The sequence below is a fragment of the Carcharhinus amblyrhynchos genome, chromosome 16 (genome assembly GCF_965287045.1).
Source record: "Carcharhinus amblyrhynchos chromosome 16, sCarAmb.v2.hapA, whole genome shotgun sequence".
Taxonomy (NCBI): domain Eukaryota; kingdom Metazoa; phylum Chordata; class Chondrichthyes; order Carcharhiniformes; family Carcharhinidae; genus Carcharhinus; species Carcharhinus amblyrhynchos.
Genome location: NC_137339.1, coordinates 22,121,016 through 22,147,177, shown reverse-complemented (window position 1 = coordinate 22,147,177; position 26,162 = coordinate 22,121,016). Strand labels below are relative to the sequence as shown.

At 40.7% G+C, this 26,162-nt stretch overlaps 1 protein-coding gene across 4 annotated transcripts in view; it reads left to right on the top strand.

Moving 5' to 3' along the window:
• The window catches only part of asxl1 (ASXL transcriptional regulator 1), a 102,686-nt gene that overhangs the window by 57,030 nt on the left and 19,494 nt on the right, over positions 1–26,162 (top strand). For 3 of the 4 annotated variants that reach the window (XM_080204819.1, XM_080204821.1, XM_080204820.1), the window contains 2 exons: positions 12,921–13,097; positions 23,369–23,535. In XM_080204819.1, coding sequence (XP_080060945.1) covers positions 12,921–13,097; positions 23,369–23,535 — 344 coding nt within the window. The remainder of the gene's footprint in view (positions 1–12,920; positions 13,098–23,368; positions 23,536–26,162) is intronic. The other variant, XM_080204818.1, reaches the window with a different exon arrangement.

Below are 26,162 nucleotides of genomic sequence, written 5' to 3'. Positions count from 1 at the left end.
TCACCACCCTTTGAGTGAAGAAGTTCTTCCTCAACTCCGTTCTAAACCGCACCCCCTTTATCTTGAGGCTGTGCCCCCTAGTCCTACTGTCCTTTCTGAGCGGGAAGAGTCTCTACACCTCTATCCTATCCATCCCATTCATCATCTTATATGTCTCAATGAGATCTCCCCTCATTCTTCTAAACTCTAACGAGAACAAGCCTAGTTTATTCAGCCTCTCCTCATAGCTCAACCCCCTCAACTCCGGCATCAGCCTAGTAAACCTCCTCTGCACTCTCTCCAAGGCCAAAATATCCTTGCGTAAGTACGGCACCCAAAACTGCACACAGTACTCCAGCTGCGGCCTCACCAATGCCCTGTACAGCCGCAGCAAGACCTCCCTACCCCCAACTCCATGTCCTCTGACCTTCTGCAATAACCTCTTGTGAGGTACCTTGTCAAACGCCTTCTGAAAATCAAGAAAGACCACATCCACCGGCTCTCCTTTATCCACCGCCCTAGACACATCCTCATAGAACTCCAGTAAATTTGTCAGACACGACTTCCCTTTAACGAAACCGTGCTGCGTCTGCTCTATCAAGCAATTCCCCTCAAGATGCCTCGCTATTTCCTCCTTGATGACGGATTCTAACATTTTTCCTACAACAGACGTTAAACTAACCGGCCTATAATTCCTTGCCTTTTGCCTGGCACCCTTCTTAAACAACGGCGTAACATTAGCCGTTTTCCAATCTTCCGGCACTTCCCCTGAATCCAGCGACGTCTGGAAAATAACCACCAAGGCATCCACTATCACCTCTGCCATTTCTTTCAGAACCCTGTCACAGGTTAGAGATGTGTATTGTCTCCGGACAGTGCAGTAAGCCATGTTTTGCAAACCGCGGCAAGTCACGGTGGTTACAGATAGTGCGTAATGAACCCAAGATCCCTGTTGAGACCGTCCTCATGTGCGGAACTTGGCTATCAGTCTCTGCTCAGCGACTCTGCGCTATCGTGTGTCGTGAAGGCCGCCTTGGAGAATGCTTACCCGAAGGTATCAATCACATGAGGACGGTCTCAACAGAGATTGTGGGTTCATGTTGCACTATCTGTAACCCTCATGACTTGCCTGGGTTTGCAAAACATGACTTACTGCACTGTCTGGAGACAATACACATCTCTTTAACCTGTCATCAGTGCTCCTTCCACTCACATTATCAGCCACTTTAGGACTTGAACAGCAGGTTAGGTGTAAAGATTTGCATTCTCATCAATAATCTGTAAACCGTCTGTGCTTTATATGCTCTTTCTGAGGCCAGAACTCTCCATTTACCTGACAAAGGGACAAACCCGAAAGCTAGTGAGTTTACTATCAAATAAATCGGTTGGACTTAAACCTGTTGTTGTCAGACTTTTCACTGTGTTTACCCCAGTCCAACGCCGGCATGTCCACATCAAGGGAGGAAATGGCAGCAGCCCTAGCAATTATTTTAAATTCCTCTGTGGCCACAGGAGAAGCCCAGTAAGAAGTCTGACAACACCAGGTTAAAGTCCAGCGGGTTTATTTGTTAGCAAACGCCACTAGCTTTGGGGGCTCTGCCCCTTCAGGTCACCTGACAAAGCGACAGAGCCCCGACAGCTAGTGGTGTTTACTACCAAATAAACCTGTTGGACTTTAATGTGGTGTTGTGAGACTTCTTACTGTCTTTATCCCAGTCCAACGCTGGCATCTCCACATCACAGGAGAAGTGCTAGAGGACAGACAATGTAGGACAATTATTCAAGAAGGTAGGTGGGGATTAACCAGGCCAGTCAGTCTAACCTTAGTTATGCAGCTACTATTGGAAGCAATTTTGAGACAATTAATCTGCAATTAGAAAGGCTGGGATTAATCAAAAACAGTATGGCTTTGTTAAAAGGAGGTCATTCCTGACCACCTTGATCGAATTTTTTGAAGAGGTGATCAGATGTGTAGATGAGGGCAGTGCATGTGATGTAGACTTTTGACAAGGTCCCACATGGGAGACTGATGAAGGTAAGAGTCCATTGGATCTGAGGAAATTTGGCAAATTGGCTGAGTAACAGGAATTAGAGGGGGGTGATTGAGGGATTTTTTTTCTGACAGGAAGCCTGTGTCCAGTGGGCTCCTGCAGAGATCAGTGTGGGGCCCTTGCTGTTTGTGGTTTATATAAATGATTTGGACTTGACTGTTTGGGAGAATTGATCAGTAAGTTCGTGGATGATACAAAAACTGGTAGGTGGTAAATAGTGAGGAAGATGTTTCAACATTACGAAAAAATATAGATGAGCTGGTCAGATCGACTGATCAGAAGCAAATGGAATTCAATCTGAATAAGTATGCACTTGGGCAAGACAAGGGACTAAATGATGAACAACAGGAGCCTGGGAAGCACTGAGGATCAGAGAGATCCTGCTGTGCATGTACCCCAGTACCTTCAGGTAGCAATAATTTGGTGGATAAAGTGGTTAAGAAGGAAAAATGGTATACTTTGTTAGCTGAGGCGTAAAGTTTAAAGACAGAGAGGTTATGCTGCAACTAAATGAGATGTTGGTTATGCCATAGTGAGGATATTAGGTGCGGATCTGGAATCCACCTTTATAGGAGGGTTGTGATAACACTGGAAAGGGTGCAGAGGAGACATACCAGGATGTTGCCTGGGCTCAAGACTTTACATGGAGAGATTGGTTAGACTGGCGTTAATTTCTTTGGAGTAGAGCAGACTGGGATGCTCCCACTTGGGTGCACACTGACTCACCAGAAAATGGATGGTTGCTTTTGAACGGTGCAGACGTGGTGAGCCAAAGGGCTTTTTCTATGACTATATGATGTGCAAGGCTTTCCAATCATCATCCTGTTAGTTGTTTAATCATCGACATTGGCTTAACTCTGTCCATTGCCTGTTGCTTCTGCTGTTTGGGATGGAAATAGTTCTGTGTTGCAATTTCACCAGGTTGACATCTTGTGCTGCTTCCGGCATGTCCTCCTGCACTCGTCAGTGAACCAGAATTGGTCTCCTGGTCTGATGGTAATTATAGAGTGGGGGAATATGCTGTGTCGTGAAATTACCAATTGTGGTTGCATGAAACTCTGATGACCACCGCACCTCATGGATGCCTGGTTTTCAGGTTCTAGATTGTTTGAAATTTATCCCATTTAGTGTGATGGTGTGCCACACGACATGAAGCATATCCTCAATGCGATGGGACTCTGTCCCCGCAAGGACTGCGCAGTGGCACAGACAGATACCTCTGAGAGGTAGATTGATGAGGATGAGATCAAGTGGAATTTTTCCACTTGGTGCTGACGCAGCTTGGCAGCCAAGTCTTTTAGGGCTCTTACCAAGCCACTGTTGGTGATGGGCATTGAAGTCCCTCACCCACAGTTCATTCTGTCCGCTTGCTCAGTTCTTCTTCCAATTGGTGATCATCATGGAGGATACTGATTCTTAAGCTGAGGGAAGAAGGATTGTAGATGGTGACCATGAGCTTCCTTGCCCATGTTTGGCCTGATCTATAAGACTTTGTGTGATCTAGAGTCAATGTTGGGTCTCCCAGATCAACTTCATCGCAACTGTATACTGTGGTCCAGCAACCTCTGGTATCAGTGGGACAGGACATACCCAGGGATGGTGATGTTAATAATGGCATATTGTCTATCAGGCTGTTCTTCAACTAGTCCTTGACTCCCCCTTAAAAGAGGCCAGATATTAATAAGGAGGACTTTGCAGTGTTTGCTGTGATTTCTGGTGCCGAGTATCCAGCATCAATGGTCTGTTTTCTTTCCTTGTAAGACTTTGTAGCACCTCAGTGCAACTCCGTGTCTTGCTGGACCATTTCAGAAGGCAAGTTAACCACTTGGCTATGGACCTGGAATCACGTATAGGTCAGAGATCGCAGATTTCCTTTTCTGAAGAATATTAGTGAACCAAATGGGTTTTTATTACAATTGTTACTGTTACCGATTTATTATCTTTTATTTCCAGACTCGTGAAAAAAAACACATCAATTAGAATTGTGTGAACTATGTCTAATTCTGACCCATGTTCCCAGAGTATTAAGATAAAACCAAAATACTGCAGATGCTGAAACGAAAACAGAAAATGCTGAAAAATCTCAGCAGGCCTCAGCATCTGTGGGGAGAAAATAGAGCCAACGTTTCGAGTCTAGATGACCGTTCGTCAGAACTGAACAAAGAGAATCAGCAGAGATTCATACTTTGAGGGTGGAGGAATGGGGAAATGGGGACAGAGGGATAGCACCATTTCAGCCTTCTGTATCCTCATTTACATTACCTTTCTCCCACTCTATCCCGTGTGCCCCCATCCTCATGATATAAATCTGTTTCTGTTTCCCCTCTGATGAAGAGTCACCTAGACTCAAAACGTTTGCTCTATTCCCTCCCCACAGATGTTGTAAAGTCTGCTGAGATTTTCCAGAATTTTCTGTTTTTGTCCCCAGGTTGCTGGATTGCTAACATTATCACTGCACTACTTCCTTCCCCAATAATTTGAAGTGTTTCAGAAATTTTACACTCCTTGACAATTATTAAGGCTGCAAAATTCTAATTCAGAGGTCTGTTTGAAGAGTGAATCATTCTATGGCCAATCTGCAAACTTGGAAATGGCAATAAAAATGATAAATACAAACCACTACTAAAAGATGGAAAAGAAACAAGATCACTCCCAAGTTTGCTGGTTTGTCAAAAATCTAAGGATTTGTGGTGTATAAGTATTTCTGATTGGAGCTGTGACCCTTCAAAATTTGCAGTTCTGATTAAAAGTTTACTGCCACAAGAGGATACACGTTTAAGGTGTTGGGAAGTACAGAGGAGATGTCAGGGGTAAATCTTTGACTCAGAGGGTGGTGGGTGAGTGGAATCGGCTGCTGTCGGTGGTGGTGGAGGCAAATTCGTTAGGGTCTTTTAAGAGACTTCTGGATGAGTACATGGCACTTAATAGGATTGAGGGTTATTGGTAAGCCTAGTGGGTAGAGATAAGATCAGTGCAGCTTGTGGGTCAAAGGGCCTGTTTGTGCTGTAGTTTTTGTATGATTCTATGATGAAGTCACTCAGTTTCCTTAAATGAATATCAATTTTTCTTATCTCAGAAAAGGCAATTTCCTGTTGTCTAGAAAACCTGCAGTACATTTTACTTTTCAATTAATTCACTTCCAAATTCCAACCCCTGTCTAAAGATGTTGACTTAGACTGGTGTACAATTTCATAGGTGTAAGCCATTCTATTGGGAAATTTTCTGATTGCTCTGGGTGTTCCTGACAGCAGGCTATTAACTGAATTGATTAGGTCATGTGTGATGATCACGATCAAAATCCTTTCTTATTTGTACATGTCGTCATCATCACCATTCAGCTAACATTCGGGAGGAGGAAGATATGACCTTCCCTTCTGACTTGGTCCCAAGTTGGATGTAGCATGTCTTTAACAGGATTAGTGATACAATTTTTTTAAGTTGTTAACTTTTGTATGCTAAATTGCTTGCATGTGCAACTGAAAACTCAAGTTACTTGTTGAAGATAAGCACTTGTCTTGTACATGAGTTATTGTGATGATGATTAGAACCTGTAGCTGTCCACAGGAGTGATTTCAGTTGCTCCTGTTACGGACTTGCTGTTTTGGCTGTTCTGGACTCTACACTGCCAACTGTTGAACCCCGATCATCTTTCCCTTTGTGGTAATAAATGCATACTGAAATTAAACGTTCTGGGCAATCTTGTACATGACTCACTTTTCAGAATTAGTTTACGTAATTCTAATTGATGAGCTTTTTTACAGCATTGCTAAGTTTATACATTTAAACTGTGCTGTCACCTAATGTGCCAGTGTAAATTTGGTGCTTCGGTGTTTATTCTGCATGTTGACATTCTCTCTCTTTCCTTGATCTATTCATGTATCTACCTTTGTGAGCCAGATGGAAATATTCACATCCATCATATGTAAGTGGTCAGAAGTATATTTTAAAAATTAGATTTCCTGTTTTTCTGACCTTGGTGGCAAACCTCGCCCTAAGTTCAGGAATCGCAGACGAAAAGAGAAAACACCTGAAAAATCTCAGCATGTCTGACAGCATCTGTAAGGAGAGAAAAGAGCTGAACTAAATTTTGAAGAAGACCTGCTGAGATTTTCTAGCATTTTTGCTTTTGGTTTCAGATTCCAGCATCTGCAGTAATTTGCTTTCATTCAGGAATCGCAGAATTATTATGATGCGGAAGCAGGTTATTTGGTCTATTGTATTTGCACCAGCTTTCTGAATGAACAACTCGCCCAGCATTATTTCCCACTTTCTCCGGCGACTCTGCACATTCTTCCTTTACAGATAAGTTTAAGTCCAAAAGCTTTTCTCCTCATGTTGCTTTGCTTCTTTTAGTAATTACTTTGAATTTATGCCTCTTGTTCTTGATCCTTTCACTAATTACTCCCTAAATCCCCTGTCCAGACTCCTCAGTTTGAGTGGTTGTCAAATCTCCTCCACCTTCTTTTCTTTCAGGAGTATGGTTCTGACTATTCCAACCTGTTTTGGTAACTGAAGCTTCTTATCCCTGGAATCAATCTCATGAATCTTTACTGCACTTCCTCTCACGCTTTCACATCCATCCTATAATGCAGCGTGCAGAACTGGATACGATACTCAAACTCGGACCAAACTGGAGACTTACACAAATTCAACATGACCTCCTCACTTTTATGATCTGTGCTCCTGTGAATAGGCCTAGGATACTGTATGCTTTATTAACTGCTGTCTAAGGATTTTCAGGCAACTGATAATTGAAACGAGCAACCCTTTGTTTTTAGCCTGTCAATGGCCTACAGTGCTCGAATGGATGCAGAGAATATGCCTATTTAGATTTATTCCCAGATCTCTGTAACTTTGGAGGCACAGCAGATTAAATACAGCTTCGCCATAGCAACTTTATCACACCTGCACCCCAGATATTGTCTTGTCTCAGACGATCAGTTGATCCACTTAATTCAGGCCATAGGTGATTTGAAGTAATTCATGCAGTAGATTATCCAAACAATTACTTTTGGGGAGAAAACATGAACCGGAGTTCCAGGTACAATGTTTTAATTCTTCAGCATGAATTTGCTGCAATGTGATTCCTTGGACGTTAAAAACAGAACATGCAGGAAATTCTCAGCGGGTCAGATAGCAGACTGATGACTTCTTGTCAGAACTGGAAGGAAGTTAGAGATTGAGTGATAAGGGATAGTGGCGCAAGGTAAAAGCAAATTGTAATGGAAAAAGTGACAAAATGACAAATGCATCTACAAGGATATAAATGTTAAAAGCAGAATTATTGCCATCAGCTGTTGTCTGAAACAAAATGGGACAGAGGTTATGATAGAACCGTAAAATCCCTACAGTGCAAGAGGATGCCATTTGGCCCATTGAACCTGGCTTTGAGGCAGCAGTGCCACCGTACTGCTTGAAATTGTTGGTCTCTGTGATCTCCTGATCTGAAATTGTTGAACTCCCTGTTGAGTCGGAAGGCTGTCAAGTGCCTAAACTAAAAGTGGGGTATTGTTCCTTGAACTTGTGTTGAGCCTCATTTGGACAGTGGCGGAGGCTGAGCTTGTGGTGAATGGGGTGGAAAAATAAAATAACAGGTGACTGGAAATTTGTAAAAATACTTGTAATGTAAATGTGTTGACAAAAGTGTCATCCAACCCTCATTTGATTTCTTGAGCATGTAGGAGATTGCATCATTGGCAGTAAATATTGTACACTGAACTGAAAGTACATTTGTTATGCTTAAAAGGATGGCGAGAAGGGAGGTGATAATAGGATAGATGTTACATCTCCTGCTTTTGCATGGGAAGGTGCAACAGGACGGAGAGGTGCTGTTGTGTGTTGTGGGGTGTGTAAGGGTGTTGTGGTGGAAACATTGTTTACCATCCCCCCACCCTCTTTCCACCTGGCATTCTGAAGTGTTCCATGGCGGCATCATGATGGAGTTAGTGGAAATGGCAGAAGATGAGCTGGCTATCGGTGGATAATGGTTGACTATTCCCAGTAATAGAGACGAAGAAATTGAGGAAAGGACATGTTTGAGGTGAACCATGTGAAGTCAAAGGGCAAAAAATTAGATGGAAGATTGATGAGATTTTTGCAGTTCAGGGAACAAGGAACATTTCAGATGTTCCACAAAGGTGACGTGAGAGTAACTGACCCTAACATCATTGCAGTTTTTGATGGATGTAGCATCAGTGAGTCTTATTAAATTCAAGTCAGTCAGGGTAAGAGGGTGGCAGTGTTGGGTAGGGAGGACTCCATTGGCTGGTGTCAACCTAGCACAAAGAAGGATGATTTTGACAGCCAGTCACCTTTAGAGGCTCAAAAGAGTGATTGAAGATGGATAATAAATCCTGGCCATGCCATGATGCACACAACCCACAAACAGTCCGGTGTTCTCAGGATCCTTAGTTTTCCATCTGCAGTGTTATTTTGATGAGGCAGAAATTTTCAAGGGGAGAGGAAGTTTAGCCATACGAAAGAGGATGCTGTTGGGATTAAGACTGGTTGAACCTCCAAGGAAGAAACGTTTTGCCTCAGGCCATTTGTGGTGATAAGGAAATGGTCAGAGCCAAGAAACTGGAAACTCAGACTCCTCAGGAGTGCTGTTTTGCTAAATTAGATTTGCATATTGATGCAGTTATGATCATAATCAGGGATTGCATGCTAAGTGATCATTGGTCTTGAATTCTGCCAGATTTTGAGATTGAACTGAAATTTAATATCTTTATTTAGTAGAGTATTCCGAAGCTTTGGGGCATAGGTAACTGAGGGCACAAATGCCAATATTTTATCAGGCCTGGAATTGTTCAGTATGTTTAATGATTGTGTATAACATGAACATTTATCTTATTTTTATTCCTCTTAACTGAAATGCTATTACATATTTATCTTCAACAGGAAATAATTGTCATGTGCTAATTAATATGAACTGTCTCCAATGAAGCCAGTGTCTGTCTTTAAAGCTTCTCAAGATTGGGCATTGTTGCATTTTATTGTCTGTCCCAAACTGCCTCAGGGATGGTTGCCTGCTTGTCTTGAACCACTGCATAATGGATTAATACAGCCGAATTGTTTGCTAAGGAGCTTCAAGCTGCATTTGAGTCACCATCTTGATATTGGACTAGAGATATCTTTTGGTTAGACCAGATAAGAATAACAGATTCCCTTCCCTAAAGGGCATTAGTGATAATTGGACACTGCACAGTCACTTCTACTGATCACACATTTTTTTTAAACTGTATTTTAGATTTTCAAACTGCCATGACGCAATTTGAGCAAGTTCTCTGAATTATTTGTCCAAAGTCCATTTACTTATCTGGTGTAGCCAGGAATGAAAGTCTCAAGGTCTATTTTACAATGGACGAACAGTGACCAAAGGCCTCATGTCGCAGCAAATCATTTGCACTGTAAATTCTGTCCCTGTTGAATAGCGGGTTCTAGACTGGCCAATATTCAAACTTCTGGAAGGACTTCTAAGTAATTGAGTCTTGCCATTTTTTGACTTGACACATCATTGTCAGATTGTGGGAGCTAACCCTGTCTGCCTGATTTGCCCGCATCCATCCACTGATGTCAGTTATTAAAAGATGTATCGCACCTTTCCAGAACAGCTTTGGTTATACCTTGTTTCATTTCTCTCAAACTCAGATTTGTGTGAGCCATAACCTACCTCTGCCCTATCATTACTATGCTGAGTCAACCTAATGCATATATGATTGTGTTTAGCAGTGAAAACTAGGGGCATTCAACATGCAATTAGAATGCCACTGTCTATTAAGAACACATGTTCTAATCTAAGTATCCTGCATTTAATGTTGGATATTTGTTTGCTTTTGGCATAATCTTTGTTTCTTAAAACATACTTTCCTATGTGAACCCTATACTGATCATTTGGGTGGATGATTTTTCTTTCCATTGCTCTAAAAATTTTGTTTATATATGTGAAATTAAACAAAGTATTTGAAATGGTTTTTATATACTGTTTCTTCTATCCCTATTTCTTTTGTGTAAGTAGATTCAATACCCATCTTTGTGTTGGCTATGTTAATGGTGTAGCAGAATCACGTAGCTAAGCAGTTCTCTGGCCAGACTCAGGACCATAACTTGTATCTTGGGGGTATCTCAAAGATGTGCTGGCAAATGCTTACCTGGAAGCTGCTAGGGAAGGATTGCACAAGCAATTGCCCAGGATGTTCAGACTTCCTTTGGGCAGTTGCCCTGCACTGGAAATTATTTGGGATAGTTCTGAACATCTTACTACAATAGTTACCTGGAAAGATTAGAAGAATTAAAGCCACTTCCAGCTTCTGGGTAACAATTGTACTGATCTTCCCTGACTCCCTATGGAACAATTCCCCCACCCCCAACTGTGTGTGAAGTCTTGGTCATTGAAATATAGGGCTGACCCAGTCACAGGAGAGGAGAAATAAGGCTCATGTCCAAGCACTGAGTTATTGAGGAAAAGGAAAATAACTTGTTTAACTTTGATGGAGGGGAACTTAGAGGAAGTGAAAAATCTAAAATGCCATTGAGGTAAAATCTAATGTGGGGACACCGTTCACCAGTGAATTGTATTATGATCCCTGCGGAGACCAGCAACATTTAGAAAGGAATTCAGTCTCCCAGTTAACTGAAGGAATTACAACACAAGGTTTCTAATTTTCCACTAAAATACTTCACTGTACAATTAAACAAAGCAACTGCTACAAACGTAACAGTATTTCATTAACACTTTTTTTTAAGCCTGAAAATCTCAATGGGACACTTCCTGTTCCAGTTTTATTTCTACCTGAGTCCCATAGACTTTTACAGGATCTTTAGAGTTCCTTTGTTTCTCCTGGGATAAAACCAAGGTGTGCCACAATTCCAACAATCTCCACAGGGTCCTCCTTTGCTTTTGAGGACAAAGATTTCTTGGGATCCTTTTGCTGCTATCTGGCTAAATGCCTCTCTAACTGTGCTTAAGCACCTGACGATTGAGAATGTTCTAACTAAGAAGGGGCCTCATTGAAATCTTGCTTAGTGACTCTCACCAGATAACACTCGTGTGTGATAGCTCTCTGCTTCTGGTCCAAAACTCCTGGCAGATTTCTCTATCTGCTGCTCAAAGCTACTTCTAGACTCCAAATGACTATTTGTTTCAAGAAAAAGCATGTAGATAAAACCTGACCAAAAAAGATTTTCCTGCAATGTATCCTCAAGGCTATGTGCACATCAGCCCCAGATAGAGATTCAAATAATTATCTTCCATTCCCCGACATGTCCTTTGATCTTAAAATGAAATTGATACTTTAAGACCTGCTTACCCACCTTCCACATCTGGGAAAATTTACATGAATAATTTAAATCCCTTTATGGAGACATCTCTCCATAAAGAGGCCACTCATTGTTTGTTTCCCTACTTTGAACTCTGACCTTTATACACAGGCCACCCATTGAAATGCAGTCACTAAGTACATTTACCAGAATCTCAAACCAGATACTTCCATTATCTTTTTGCTGAAACTAAAGGTTATATTCTCATGTCTGTTCTATGGCAAGTAACTTATCTCTTAATTCAGAGTCTGTACAGCTCCTACAAGCCTTAAGTTAGGAATGTGATGGAATACTTTCCACTTGTCTGGAAGAGTGCAGCTCAAGAAGCTTAACGCTATCCTGGAAGAAGCCTGTTTGACCGGTGCTCCATCCACCTTCAAACATTCACTCCACTGACCATCAGCACATCTAAATTTGCACTGCAGCAACTGCCCAGGGTTGCTTCAAAAGCACTTTCCAGCCTGCAAACTCCACCACATTGAAGGACAAGGAAAGCAGGTGCATAGGAGCACCACCACTTGCAAGTTCTCATCCAAGCCTCTCATCATCCTGACTTAGATCTATCCAGCCTTTCCTTCACTATTGCTGGATCAAAATCCTGGAACTGCCTTATGGCATTGAGGTGCTAATCTCCTTCTTGAGGGTAATTTCGGATGAACAACAAATCTTGGCCTTGCCAACAAAGCTCACATCTGAAAGAATAGGAAAAAAAGTTCTTCACTCAAAGTAAGAAACTTTCAATTTGGGATAATGAAAGAAAAAGACTCTGGAATCATATGATAAATTGTAGGTTACTGTGATTTGGTCAGGGAATGGAGGAGCTGACTGGCTTTCCTCCTCTACTAAAATTGAGATACTGTTAACACAGTTAAACTTGGTTTCTTCTTTCCCATTACAGTACTGGTTACTGTTGAGGGTTAGAGAATAGTTTTTTTAAACTGAGGAGCCACAATTGTCTTTGGTTCAGTACATTTCTTACATTTTTCTTTTGTAATTCCAGGTTCCATAAACAAATTGACCATTTGCTGATTTGGCAAAGTACACAAAGTGCCTTCTTGCAAAAACTAATGGATATACTATATAATTGCATTATTTCTTTATTCAAGGGGTGTACTTTCCTTTCGAGAATTACTTGATGTCCCTTGAAGTTTGATGTAAATGGTGCCTTTATAATTTGACTGTCAGCTTTTGTGTACATACATCCAAATTTAGATGTTGAGCTTTTTAAAAATAAGTGCTTCATTTACAGCTTTTTTTTTGGTGATATATTCAAATCATTTGAAAGTTATATTTAAGGAGTGCAATGCTTATCAGGAAATGTTCAGCACATTAATAATCAGGTTGCTATATTTGCTCATATTTAATCAAGGATTTGCTTTGGGAGGGGTTTAATGGCATGTAGATTACAGGATAGAACATTTGCGAAAGTTCACACCTGATAATTATTTTCTTCAATCTTGTTCAGATCTAAAATCAAAAAACTACATAGGATTAAGATCATGGTTTCCTTTTGTATAATCTTTATAACGGTTTTTCATCGACAAAGCCATTAAGTAAAAAAATTTTTTTTAGCATTTACAGCCAAGCACACAGATGGTGAATCAAGCAGTGCATCTAGTGGTAGTTCCTGCACAGTGACTTCAGGCAGCGCACAATATAACAGAACAGAAATGAATAAACTCCAATGCAGGCCTAACCTGAGCCGGAAACCTGGACAGCATTTCAGAACCCTGAGAAGGTCAAACGCTGGTAAAAACAAAAGTAGTTTTATTGTATTTTTGGGGTGATGTACCTATTTTAGTTTTTGATTAGCGATAAATGTCTGAAGAATTTAAAATGCTAAGTTCCATTAAATGTGCAACTAATCAGTTAAATATGAAATTAGCCTATGAGAGTATGCAGCAATGTATGAGATAAATTTTAAGTACAAAAAATTAGGATTGTTTATTATTTCTGTATGTATCGAGAGTCTATAGACTAAGCTGCACTGTAAAATTAATTTTAAAGATGTTTAATTGTTTACTCCATGCAGTGATTAATCCGTGTATTAGTCAGGTAAATTATAGTTTCCTGGATTCTTGGTGCTCATGAATTAACACGTTCTGAGGTCTGTGCAAATACAAAACAATGCAGATGTTGCAAAACAAATCTTAAAAAGATGCTGAAAACATTCAACAGATCGGGAGTCATCTGTCACTTGAAAAGAATTTAGTATTTCAGACTAATGACACAAGGTCATAGGCCATGGATGCTGTGCATTGCCAGTATTTTCTGTTTACATTTCTAATTTCTAGCATTCACAATATTTTGTTTTAATGTTAGAAATGAACTACTTTGATTTAATAACCATTACAGAGACACAGTTGGAGTGGCCAAGGTTAGGAAAATAAATAACCTATTTTCAATTCTATAAGAGATGGACAAAATGGAGGAGAGGTTGCCCCAGTAAGATATATTCTAAAGACAGTAGAAATAAAGGATTTTCAGAAAATTAAGATGTAGAATTAATTAGAGTTAGCCAGTGAATTTGAGGGCAGCAAACAATGGTGGAAGTAGTTTGTAGACTGCCAGATGGGCCATCGTGGTGGGCAGAGTATAAGTCAAGAAATCAGAAGTGCATGTAACAAGGACAACACAGCAACTCCTTAAAGTCTGCAAAGACAGCTTTGCAGTAATAACGCAGTGGATGAGTTTATGAGAATATGTTCAAGTTAGTTTACTCGGAAGTGGTCCACTTTAGATCTAATATTATGCAATTGAACAAGATTAATTAATGTAGTAAAGGAGGCTGTGGATAATGGTGATTATAACGTAGTTTATTATGAGTTTGAGTGATTTAGCCAAGGACAAACTTGGGTCTTAAAACTGAACAAGTGAAATGACAAAGGCGCTAGGGGCAAAATGGCTATGATGGACAGGAAAACTAGACTGAAAGCTGTGATAGGTTTGGCAAAAATTTAAAGAATTAATTCAGAATTTGCAACAATCCCTGAAAGGAAACAAAGGATGAAGTGGTCTAACTGAAGACTAGGGGTGACATGGTGGCATTCTAGTTAGCACTGCTGCCTCACAGTGCCAGGGACCCAAGTTCAATTCCAGCCTTGGGTCACTGTGTGGAGTTTGTACGTCTTCCCTGTGCCTGCGTGGGTTTCCTCCAGGTGCTCTGTTTCCTCCCACAGTCCAAAGATGTATAGGTTAGTTGGATTAGCCATGCTAAATTTGTGGGGTTACGGGGATAGGGCAGGGTGGTGGGCCTGGGCGAGACAATTGGTGCAGACTCGATGGGCTGAATGGCCTCCTGGATTCTGTTTCCGTGAACTATTAGCTAACTAGGTGATTTGAACACAGTATTACATTAAAAGAGGAGAATTGTGGTGCCAAAAAGGGGAGTAAACCTTAGAATTGAAGACTTCAACTTCAGTGAGGATTAGCAAATTTTTGTTCAAGAGAAAATAGGATCTGAGAGTAAACTAAAGACATAAAACATTGCAAATGTTTATACATTTTTCGAGATTCACTACTAGGTTCCTTTGAGGCAGAGACAGGAGAAATTATAATGGGGAATAAAGAGGGAACCATAGGTCAGTGAGCCTGGCATCAGTAATGTGGAAAATGCTGGAATCTGCCATTAGGCAGATGTTTAAATCATGGTCTGGTGTTAGCTCTGTCAGTCACATTGTGAAAGGTAAATAGTGTCTGACAAGTTTGTTCCAGTTTGAGATTGTGATTAATCGTGTGGAAAATGGGAACCAGTGTATGTAATGTATTTGAATTTACAAAAAGCATTTGGAGGTGTTGTACTGGAGATTACCCCAATTTTGCAAGTGGTTTGATAAATGGGGTTTACTAATTGGTTACTGCAGGGATTCTATGCTTGGGTCTCAGCTATTTGCAAGCTATATCAATGTCATGGATCCAGCAGACTGATGTATGAACAAGTTTGCTGAAGTATTAAAGGTGGGAAAGAGAGCTGTGAGGAGGATGCAGAGAGGCTGCAGACAACCTGTGTGGGCAAAAATTTGGCAGATGAAATATAATGCACTGACATGTGAAGGTATCTACTTCAAAAGAAAAAATAGATCGAGTTTTTAAATGATAGACTGATAAGTGTTGGTGTTTGGAGGGATTTGAATGTCGAGTGCATGAATTGCAAAGTTAATGAATACTCAGCAAGCACTTCGGAAAGATTGTATGGTTTCCTTTTATTGCAAAGGGTTTGTAATAGTAAGCGAGTCTTCCTGCAATTGCATGGGGCTTTATTGACACTACATCTAAAGTACTGGGTAATGTTTTGGTCAGAAGAAGGATAGCCTTTGTCTTAGACAGTAGAGTGACGGTTCACTTAACTGATGCCTGGCTTAACTTTGAGGAGTGATTGAATAGGCTGGACCTCTTCTAAGAACTTTGAGAAGGAATTGCATTAAAACATTAAAAAAAATTCTTTAGGTACTTGATTGGATAAGATGCCAGGAGAATCTTCTCTTGACTGATACTAAGAGATCAGATTAGAAATCCCAAGATATATCATGAAGCCAGACTAGATCCTTAAAAGAAGTCGACAATATTCTGTTTTGGTATTAGCATGGATGAGATGTTTCACTCCAGATGCAGTTCTGCTGACACACTGGAAAGCTTTTATCAAAAACTTCATGAATAACAGCTTAATTCTAACAAATGAATTAGGTTAACCTTGAATAATACAGAAACGTGACAAGATAAAATTCTTAGTTGTTAACGTATCTTGAGTCCCAATTCAGGCATCAGTCCTCCTATGGAATGAATAAATGGAATTAAAGAATTAATTCAGAATTTGCAACAATCCCTGAAGCTCTTCAAAATTAGTTAGCAAAACACAGGCATGCTTGCTTGCCTTAAGTTAACACTCCTAGATCTTTCAGAATATCTCTGGAGAGAGAGAGAGAGGCAGAGGCATCTATTTCTTCTGGCAACCTAGTCAGCAAAAACCTGACGGTTGCTAAGTCCCCTGGGCCAGATGGGATACATCCTAGGATACTTTGGGAGGCAAGGGCTGAGATTACGGAGCCTTTAGCTTTGATCTTTGGGCCCTCAGTGTCCACGGGGATAGTGCGAGAGGACTGGAGAGTGGCAAATGTTGTTCCTCTCTTCAAGAAAGGAAATAGGAATGACCCTGGTAATTATAGGCCAGTTAGCCTTATTACAGTGGTAAGTTAATGGAAAAGGTCTTTAGGGATATGATTTATGACCATTTGGAAAGATACAGCTTAATCTTCTGGGATAGCCAGCATGGTTTTGTGAGGGGCAAGTCCTGCCTCACAAATTTTAATTGAATTCTTTGAGGAGGTAACCAAGTGTGTCTACAAAGGTAGAGCAGTTGATGTCGTATACATGGATTTTAGTATGGCACTTGATAAGATTCCCCATGGTCGGCTCATGAAGTAAGGAGGTGTGGGATAGAAGGAAATTTGGCTGATTGGATAAGTAACTGGCTATCTCATAAAGACAGAGGGTGGTGGTGGATGGAAAATTTTCAGAGTGGAGACAAGTAACCAGTGGTGTACCACAGGGGTCAGTGCTGGGTCCTCAGCTATTTGTGATTTTTATTAATGACTTGGAGGAGGGGGCTGAAGGGTGGGTCAGTAAATTTGCTGATGACACCAAGATTGGTGGAGTAGTGGGCGAGGTGAAGGGCTGTTGTCGGCTGCAAAGAGACATTGATAGGATGCAGATGGTGTTTAACCCTGATAAGTATGAAGTGATTCACTTTGGTAGGACAAAGTTGAATGTGGATTACAGGGTCAAAGGCAGGGTCCTGAGGAATGTGGAGGAACAGAGATCTTGGGGTTCATACCCACAGATCTCTGAAGGTTGCCTGTCAAGTAGATGGAGCCATGAAGAAGGCTTATAGTGTGTTAGCGTTTATTAACAGGAGGTTTGAGTTTGAGTCGTGGGGTTATGCTACAACCATACAGAACCTTGATGAGATCACATTTGGGATATTGTGTGCATTTCTGGTCACCTCCCTATAAGAAGGTTGTGAAGCATTGGAGAGAGTGCAGAGGAGATTTACCAGAATGTTGCCTTGTTTGGAGGGTAGGTCTTACGAGGAAAGGTTGAGGGAGCTAGGGCTTTTCTCTTTAGAGTGGAGGAGGATGAGAAATGACTTGAGAGGTTTATAAGATGATGAGAGGGATAGATAGGTGGATGTTCAGAGACTATTTCCTCGGGTAGATGTAGCTGTTGCTAGGGGATGTAACTATAAGGTTCATGGTGGGAGATGTAGGAGGGATGTCTGAGGTAGATTCTTTACTCAGAGTGGTTGGGGTGTGGAACTGCCTGCTGTGATCGTGGAGTTGGACACTTTAGGAACTTGCAAGCGGTTATTGGATAGGCATATGGAGTACACCAGAATGATGGGAAGTGGGATAGCTTGATCTTGGGTTCGGGCATAGCTTGGCACAACATCGAGGGCCGAAGGGCTTATCCTGTGCTGTACTGTTCTATGTTCTAACTGCTCTATTTTTAAAAATGAAACAAACTATTTCCTGCCTGCAAGCTTAGCTCCTCCCATTAAGCACATGACTTTGTCCCTGTCAATCAGCCTTATCAAAACTACTCTGAAATCCATGATATCACCCCTCAGCGTTCTCTGTTTGAAGGAAAACAACCCCAACCTCGTCAATCTCTTCTCACAGCTTCAGTTCTCTTACCCTGGCAGTATTCTAGTTTATCTTCTCTGCTGTCTTTCCAGAATAATTGCATCCTTCATATAATGTGGTGATCAGAACTGCATGCAACTCTCCAGTTGTGCCTGCAACAGTATCTTATACAGTTCCACCATTACATCCCTACTTCTGTATTCTACACTTTGCCAATGAAGGAGAGTATTCCATATGCCACCTTTACAATGTTATCTACCTGTACTGCTACCTGTCAGAATCTGCACACTTGCACACCAACATCTCCCACTTCATCTACCCTCTGAGCATATTCCCTTGTATTGTTTGACCTCCCTAAGTGCATTACCTCACACTTATCACAGCTGAACTCCATCTGCCACTTTCCTGCCCACTCCATCAACACATCTACATCATTTTGGAGCTTAGAGCTATCCTCTACACTATCCACTACACAGCCAATTTTTGTCATCTGTAAATTTCCCAATCATGCCCCCCACATTCAAGTCCAAATCACTGATATATAAAACAAACAGCAGGGGTTCCAACACTGAGCCCTGCGGAACACCACTTGAAGCAACTTTTGATAAGTAAAGGCAGCCGTCGACCATTGCCGTTTGTTTCCTGTTACTAAGTCATTTTGGATCCAACTTGCCTTATTATCCTGCATCCTATCAGCTTTTACTTTTTTGACGTGTCTGCCACATGAGACCTTGTCAAATGCTTTACTAAAATCCATGAAGACAAATAATCATTATACTGTCTTCCTCAATCCTTCTTGTCACTGCCTCAGAGTTCAATTAAATTTGTACGGCACGACCTTCCCTTAAAACTATGCTGACTATCCCTGACTCGTCCTTGCCATTGTAAGTGACTGTTTATCTGATCTCTTTAGATTATTCTAACAATTTGCCCACTACTGATGTAAGATTAACCAGTCTATAATTATTTGGCATTTTTGTCATACTCTTCTTAAATAATGGAACCACATTTGCATTCCTCCAGGCCTATAGCACCTTCCCTATGAACATTATTTTCCAATCTTCACTAGACACAGCATCTGCTATTTCCTCCCTGAACTCTTTCAACATCCTAGGGGAACAATTCCATCTGGTCCTGGCAACTTATCTGCTTCTAAGTATTCCAACTCCTCCATTTCACACTGCTCCTCTTGGATTGCTATGTCTGCATTATCCCTTTACTTAGTGAATACAGAGACTAAAGTAATCATTTAAGCATCTTCCCATATCCTCTGCATCTTCACACAATTTCCCTTCATCTCTGATAGCCCCACTTTTTCCTCAACTATCCTTTTGCTCTTTATCCACTGGTAAAACATCTTTGGGTTTTCTTTAATCTTGCCTACCAGTATTTTTTCATGTCCTCTCTTTGATTTCCTTATTTCTTTTTTCACTTGATTCTCATCTCTTCTCAAGTTAGTCCTGTCATCCCCAGAACAAGTCTGGTGAATCTTCGTTGCACTCCTGTAAAGCAATAACATCCACTTGGAGGTAAGGGGACCAAATCTGCACGCACTACTATATGGATGTCTCATAGAAGTGTTGTATGTTCTTTGATGACATCTGCTAGTTTATTCTTAAACTAACCCTTGTTGTTCTTTCTAATTTCAGTTCTGCCCTGTACTTTTTATACACAGATTAGTTCTCTGCAATGTGATAAACATCAGGTTCCTGAGCTTGTTTTGCGTAACATTTTTAATCTTTATCTTTAGTCAGCCAGGGAGTTCAAGCTGTGCACAATGCAAAGGGATATGCACATGAACCCTAGTTCCTCCGCCCTTCCACACTCTTCAGATAGTGCTATTAAGCTTATTTTGCCTCACCCTGTTCCTTCTGCCAAAGTGCAGTAAAGTCTATCTACCCTCATCTGCCCATTGTATGTGAGTATCCTATGTGCTGTTTGAGTTGATTGGTATCATTTTGCTGCCACTCCATGATTTGCAGTGTAGACGCAGTTTGAAATTTGACTCTGAATTCCGCTTCAGCATCCAAGTAATTTAGATACAACAAAAAAGCTATGGTACTCACACTGACCCATGTGAACATCAGTGTCTACCATTCTCCAGCCTGAAAAGCAATCATTTACTGTGGCTTCCTGTCTTCTGTCCATAAGCCAAATATTTATTGAAGTTGACACTAGCCATGTTGTTTCATGAGCTTCAGATTTGTTTGCCAGCCTTTTAATGCGGTACTTCGTCAAAATCTTTCTTAAAATCCATACAGATAACATCCATCACATTCCCATCATCAACCTTCTCTGTTGCTTCATCAAAAAATCAATTAGATTAGTCAAGCAGGGTCTGCCTTTTACAAATCCTTTTGACTTTCTGTTAACTTGAATCACCTAGTTTCTAAAACCTTATCCATCACTGATCTTAAACTGATCAGCCTGTAATTACTGGTATGTCCTTGCACGTTTTCTTGAGTGTCACTTTTGCCTCATTTCACTCTTCTGGCACCTCCCCCATATTTCAAAAAATTTGTAAAATCATGGTAAGCCTTTCCACTCCCCATTCCCCACTCCCATGAACAACTTGAATGCAAACCATCCAGGCTGATCTATTTATCCACTCAAAGCATAACCAGCCTTTCTAATATTTTGCACCTATCAATTTTCATCATCCAATCCATTTATCTATAACATCACGATTTATCAACAGCTGTTCCTCTATAAACACTGATTAAAATACTCACTCGAATCTTGGCATGCACCTTGACCTCCCCTTCCTTTCTTTTCTGTTACATTATGTATCTGCCTTGTGCTTGAAGAATGTCTTCCTTTATAGATCATTGTTATTTTACAGTTTTTCCTGTAAGTCTCCGTTTGTATTTTACCATGGTTCGGTCCCCCCCCTCATCCCACCAAAATTAACCCTCTTCCAATTTAGTCATTTTTCTTTCAACTTTTCCTTGCTTTTCATTACTAGTTTTAAATGTAATGATCACTGTCCCCCACAGACACTTGTCCCATCTCACTTCCCACCAGATCCAGCAATATAGTTCAGTTAGACTAAGAACAAACTGATTTAAGGAACTTCTGTTGAACGCATTTCAGAAATTCCTCCCTTTTCCTTTTTGTTATCCCTTGCTAAGGTCTACCTTTATGGTCTTGCACTAGAGAATTTTCACAGGAAGTATACGACGAGATGTGGTCAATCCCAATCCATGTTTTGGATAATTCTTCCAGATTTCAAATCCCCGATTTCACCACTCTATTTTTATACATCCATGATTTCCCTGCTTTGTTTCTCCATCTCTTACTACTTCGAGGCTTAGAGAATACTGCCAGTAGTGTGACCATACTTTTCTCTTGCTTCTCAATTCCAATCAAATGGATTCTGTCCTTGCTTCTTAAGGATATCCTCTTTGAACTATGTTTTTGAGAATTGGCATTTATTTTGTTCCTAACTGTTCTGCTGCAACTGACTAGTATAAGCCCTCACTTAAAGTTGTAGTTACATTCCTTGACTGTGCAACTTTAAGCACAACAACTGTAAGCAATCTGATTTTCCCACTCAATTCAATGTAAAAGCTATAGTTAAGAGTTTTCTCTTTAGGGAAAACAATTATACACTCTTCCAATCCTATTGGGGAGCGCTAACATTTAAAGAAATCTGGACTACCAGTTAATTGACAGAATTATGCCACAACATTTCACTTTTTTAGACACAAACTTTATTACATAGTTTAATTTCTCTTAAATAAGTACTATTATAAGACTTATGCGATAAATGCAGATCGACTTAAATCCCTACCCCCACCCTATTGCCAAGAGCTCCCTCATGTTACAAAGTCTTGAAGGTTCATTCACTTGCCCTGGAGCCAAGCCAAAGGTAAGCCACAGCCCTCTGGAATTTGCTTAATTCTCCTTAGTATTCCAGCTATTCTCCCAAGTACCAATTACACGGGGATCATTCTATGAGCTTTTGGCTCAAAAATCCTTCAGTTTCCTTTGAAGACCTCATGACTTGGACCCTTCGACTCCTTATCCTGGTTTTGGATATCCATTGACTGTTTTTGTTTCTCTGAGTCTGTTCCCACGTTTTCTGTATAACTCTTTAACTCAACTGTTTTAGCTGATTTCTTTCTGCCACAAGACTTTGTGAGAACCACTGTACGTTCTTCAACTAGTTGCAAACTATAACAAATCTTCCCACTGCTTTTTCTGTGAAACCTCAACTGAGCTCTCTGCTTCCGTCAATGAACACAGACAACCTGAACGCAAGAACCTGTCACCCCATTATTGCATCTCCATGGCTTTTCGATGCTCTCAAACGAAAATGTAAATGAATCATCATCTGCGCTGCTCTGATTCTGTAACCCCTATGAGTAATATATATTGCTAATAGTGTTTTACAACCCACTCTCAGAATTGCTGGATCTGTTAAAGAACTTTCTTGATTGCCTTTTCCGTAGAAGACCACCCATTGTTCATTGCTTTTGCACCTCAATCCATGACTGTGTAAGATCAACATCGGTTAACTTTTAACATTCCAAGCTTGTTTGAATTGCATATGCTTAGCAGTTTCTCAATCAGGTTCCCCAGTTATCTACAATTAATACTTTTAAATTCCTAACTAAAGTTTATATTCCAGAACACATGAATCATGGACTAGATATTCACAATAATTAAGTTGAAATACTTTGCTAACTTCCTGTATCTGTACATGAAGTAACATTCAAAACAAAATAAATTAGATTAAAGAGAAATGCTGACTCTTTCTACTTATCCTCCTGTTTGCTGCTGCTTCTACTCTTCGACCATTGCTGTGACCACCAATCCTGCTCACTGACCCTCTGGCTCCACCACACGCCTTGCTACCCCTCCCTCCCTGAATCTTAGCTGTTGGTGAGGCAGGCCTCATTAACTGACATTCGAGTGGGATGACGTAAAACATTGAACCACTTATAACAGGGACTTACTGTATTATCAAACACACTCACTCCTTATACATCTAATTCTTTTCTATTTCTACATGCTGATGTCCACCACTCACCAATTTAGATAAAATTTTAAGAGCTTACTGATTTGACGCAGTGCTGCAGCCTGATAGGGGATTGATGCATCAATCCATGGAACGGAAGTAGGTTGCATAGTTTGCTTTATTTTAATTCTAAGGCACTTGGAGCTGCATATCAGATTGGTGGATGTCTGAAACTGATCATCAGTCCATTTTGTCCAGGAAAACTGCCTGCTGCGGGTTGGTGTCATGAAAGGAAATGGGTTCAAATCAAATTTTGTCAGGAGCTAAACTTTAAAAATCTCACAGCCAGTTTGTGTCTTAGTAAGATTTTTTGCCTCATCGATTATAATGAGAAGTTTCATGATTTTGTATTCTGAAAGCAGGACAGATGAAGCGAAACAGAGGGGAAGAGATAGATGTTGAAACTCCTGGATCAATTCTCGTCAATACAAATCTACGTGCTTTGATCAACTCACGGACTTTCACTTCTTTGCCACTGCATTTTCAGCAGCAGCTGTTGTTTCTCCTGCCAGAGGTGGACAGGCAGGTAGGGATTTATCTATGCATGTTTAACATGGCTATTTAATACGCTTTTATTTAAAGGCAAATTGCGATGAGTGGAAAGACAAAAGCAGATAAATTAGAAATGTTTGACTCTTCCTCATTCTGGATGATAGCTAATTTGGAGACATCTTCAGTGCCTCTAACCAATGTATTGATTCTGACTCGCTTGCTGCTGCTCATGGTGTAACCTTTAATTTTATTTTGTATGTGGGATGGAGAAACAGAATTGATGTTTCAGGTCAAAGGCTTTCATCAAATGATTGACCTGAAAACTATCTTTTTTCCCTTGACAGCACCTGTTTGGCTGATGGAAACATTTTCAGCATTTTTGGTTTTTTGTGGATTTTTTGCTCTTTTTAAAATGTTTTATCTGCAAGAACCAACATTTGTGAGCCCAAACAGATTTACTCACGCTGAGCTTATTTATTAATGTTTTTTAATGGAAATTAGCTTAGGAGTACATTAGCTTTGACTGGTGTACAAAATACTGCTAATTCTATTACATTTTCTCTACGTTGGTCGCCGCACTTGCGCAAGGATATCTTGGCCTTGGAGGGAGTGCAGAGGAGGTTCACTAGGCTGATATTGGAGATGAGGGGGTTGGACTATGAAGAGAGGCTGAATAGACTGGGTCTGTACTCGTTGGAGTTTAGAAGGATGAGGGGGGATCTTATAGAGACATATAAGATAATGAAGGGGATGGATAGGGTAGAGGTAGAGAGATTCTTCCGGCTCAGAAAGGACAGGACTAGAGGGCACAGCCTCAAGATAAGGGGGGAGCAGTTTAGAACGGAGTTGAGGAGGAACTTCTTCACTCAGGGTGGTGAATCTCTGGAATTCTCTGCCCGTTGAAGTGGTGGAGGCTACCTCGCTAAATATATTTAAGACGCGGGTAGATAGGTTTTTGGTAGGCAAGGGGATTAAGGGTTATGGGAAGAAAGCGGGAAAGTGGAACTGAGCTACTTCAGATCAGCCATGATCTTATTGAATGGCGGGGCAGGCTCGAAGGGCTAGATGGCCTACTCCTGCTCCTACTAATGTTCTTATGTTCTTACGTTCTGATGATTTTGAGGTTAGATGTTTAAAATACATGATTTTGACACTTAATTTCAGCACTCCTCGAATACCTTAATGTCAAAAGGTTCAGAGCAACAATAGCCATGTATCCCACCACTTACTGAGATTTGATTGGGATGTTAGTATTTCGCCACAAGTGTTTAAGACTTACTGTTGTTCTGGATGTTCTTTTTAACTGTATTGCTAAATCTGACCCAGTTGATTGAAATAACTCTTTTTTTTCTAATCTGAAACATCTGAGCAATGCTGTAACACTATTTTGAAAACGCTGTGTTTGCAAAATTACTTGCAAATCTCGTAGATTATACTTGCTGCAATATTATGGCATGTGATGAGCTGTTGAATATATTGATTAGAATGTACACATGGCATCTATTTACATGTTCTATTTTCATAATTCCCTAATGGGTACCATTTCACCCCACAAACTGTCCTTGAGACATTGAGAAGTGGAAGGCATTTTGGTTTGTTTTGCTTTTCATTGATCACAAAGACTCAGTACAAGTTAAACCTATAGAATATATGTTCAAACAGTTCTATCTTGTGGTTCAGTACACAAAGCACACAATGGCTGGGAATAAAAATCTCTCCCAGTGTTGATCGAGTGGAAAAGAGGAAACTTGCAGGGAAGAAATCTAACACATTTGTTGGTATTTGATTGACACTGTATTTATTTTTATTTATTAGTGTCACAAGTAGGCTTGTATTAATATTGCAATGAAATTACTGTGAAAATGCCCTAGTCAACGCACTCCACCTGTTCGGGTACACTGACGGAGAATTTAGCATGGCCAAGGCACCTAACCAACACGTCTTTCGGACTGTGGGAGGAAACTGGAGGAAACCCATGCAGACAGAGAGAATATGCAGACTCTGCATGGTGGTCCAAGCCAGGAATTGAACTCTGATCCCTGGTGCTGTGAAGCAGCAGTGCTAACCACTGTGCTACTGTTGCCACAGACCCACATAAGTACTTTAATTAGCAACTGGTGATGAGAGAACCTGGTTACATAACTCTGAATTTGAGGTGCTGTTGTTTAGCAAGCTCCTATGTGCAAGTACTTCCACTGCATGAAGGCTTATGTCCACCATGTAGTGAATGTGGAAACTCTGAAACCTGTGGTGTTCTTGGAAGTTAGAGCAGGACATTTAGCCCCTCAGAGCTGCTCAGCCATTGAATTATACCATGGCTAATCTATTTCTTAACTCTATTCATCCACTGTAGCTCCATATTCCTTATGTTCTTGCAAGCAAAATTGATTTCCAATTTAAAATTAATTGAGGTAGCATCTATATCTTTTTGTGGGAATGAGATCCATGCTCCTGCCACATTTTGAAGTTGAGTTGAGGGGGTTGAATTATGAAGAGAGGCTGAATAGACTGGGCTTGTACTCGTTGGAGTTTAGAAGGATGAGGGGGGATCTTATTGAGACGTATAAGATGATGAAGGGGATGGATAGGGTAGAGGTGGAGGGGTTCTGCCCGCTCAGGACAGTAGGACTAGAGGGCATAGCCTCAAGATAAGGGGGGGGA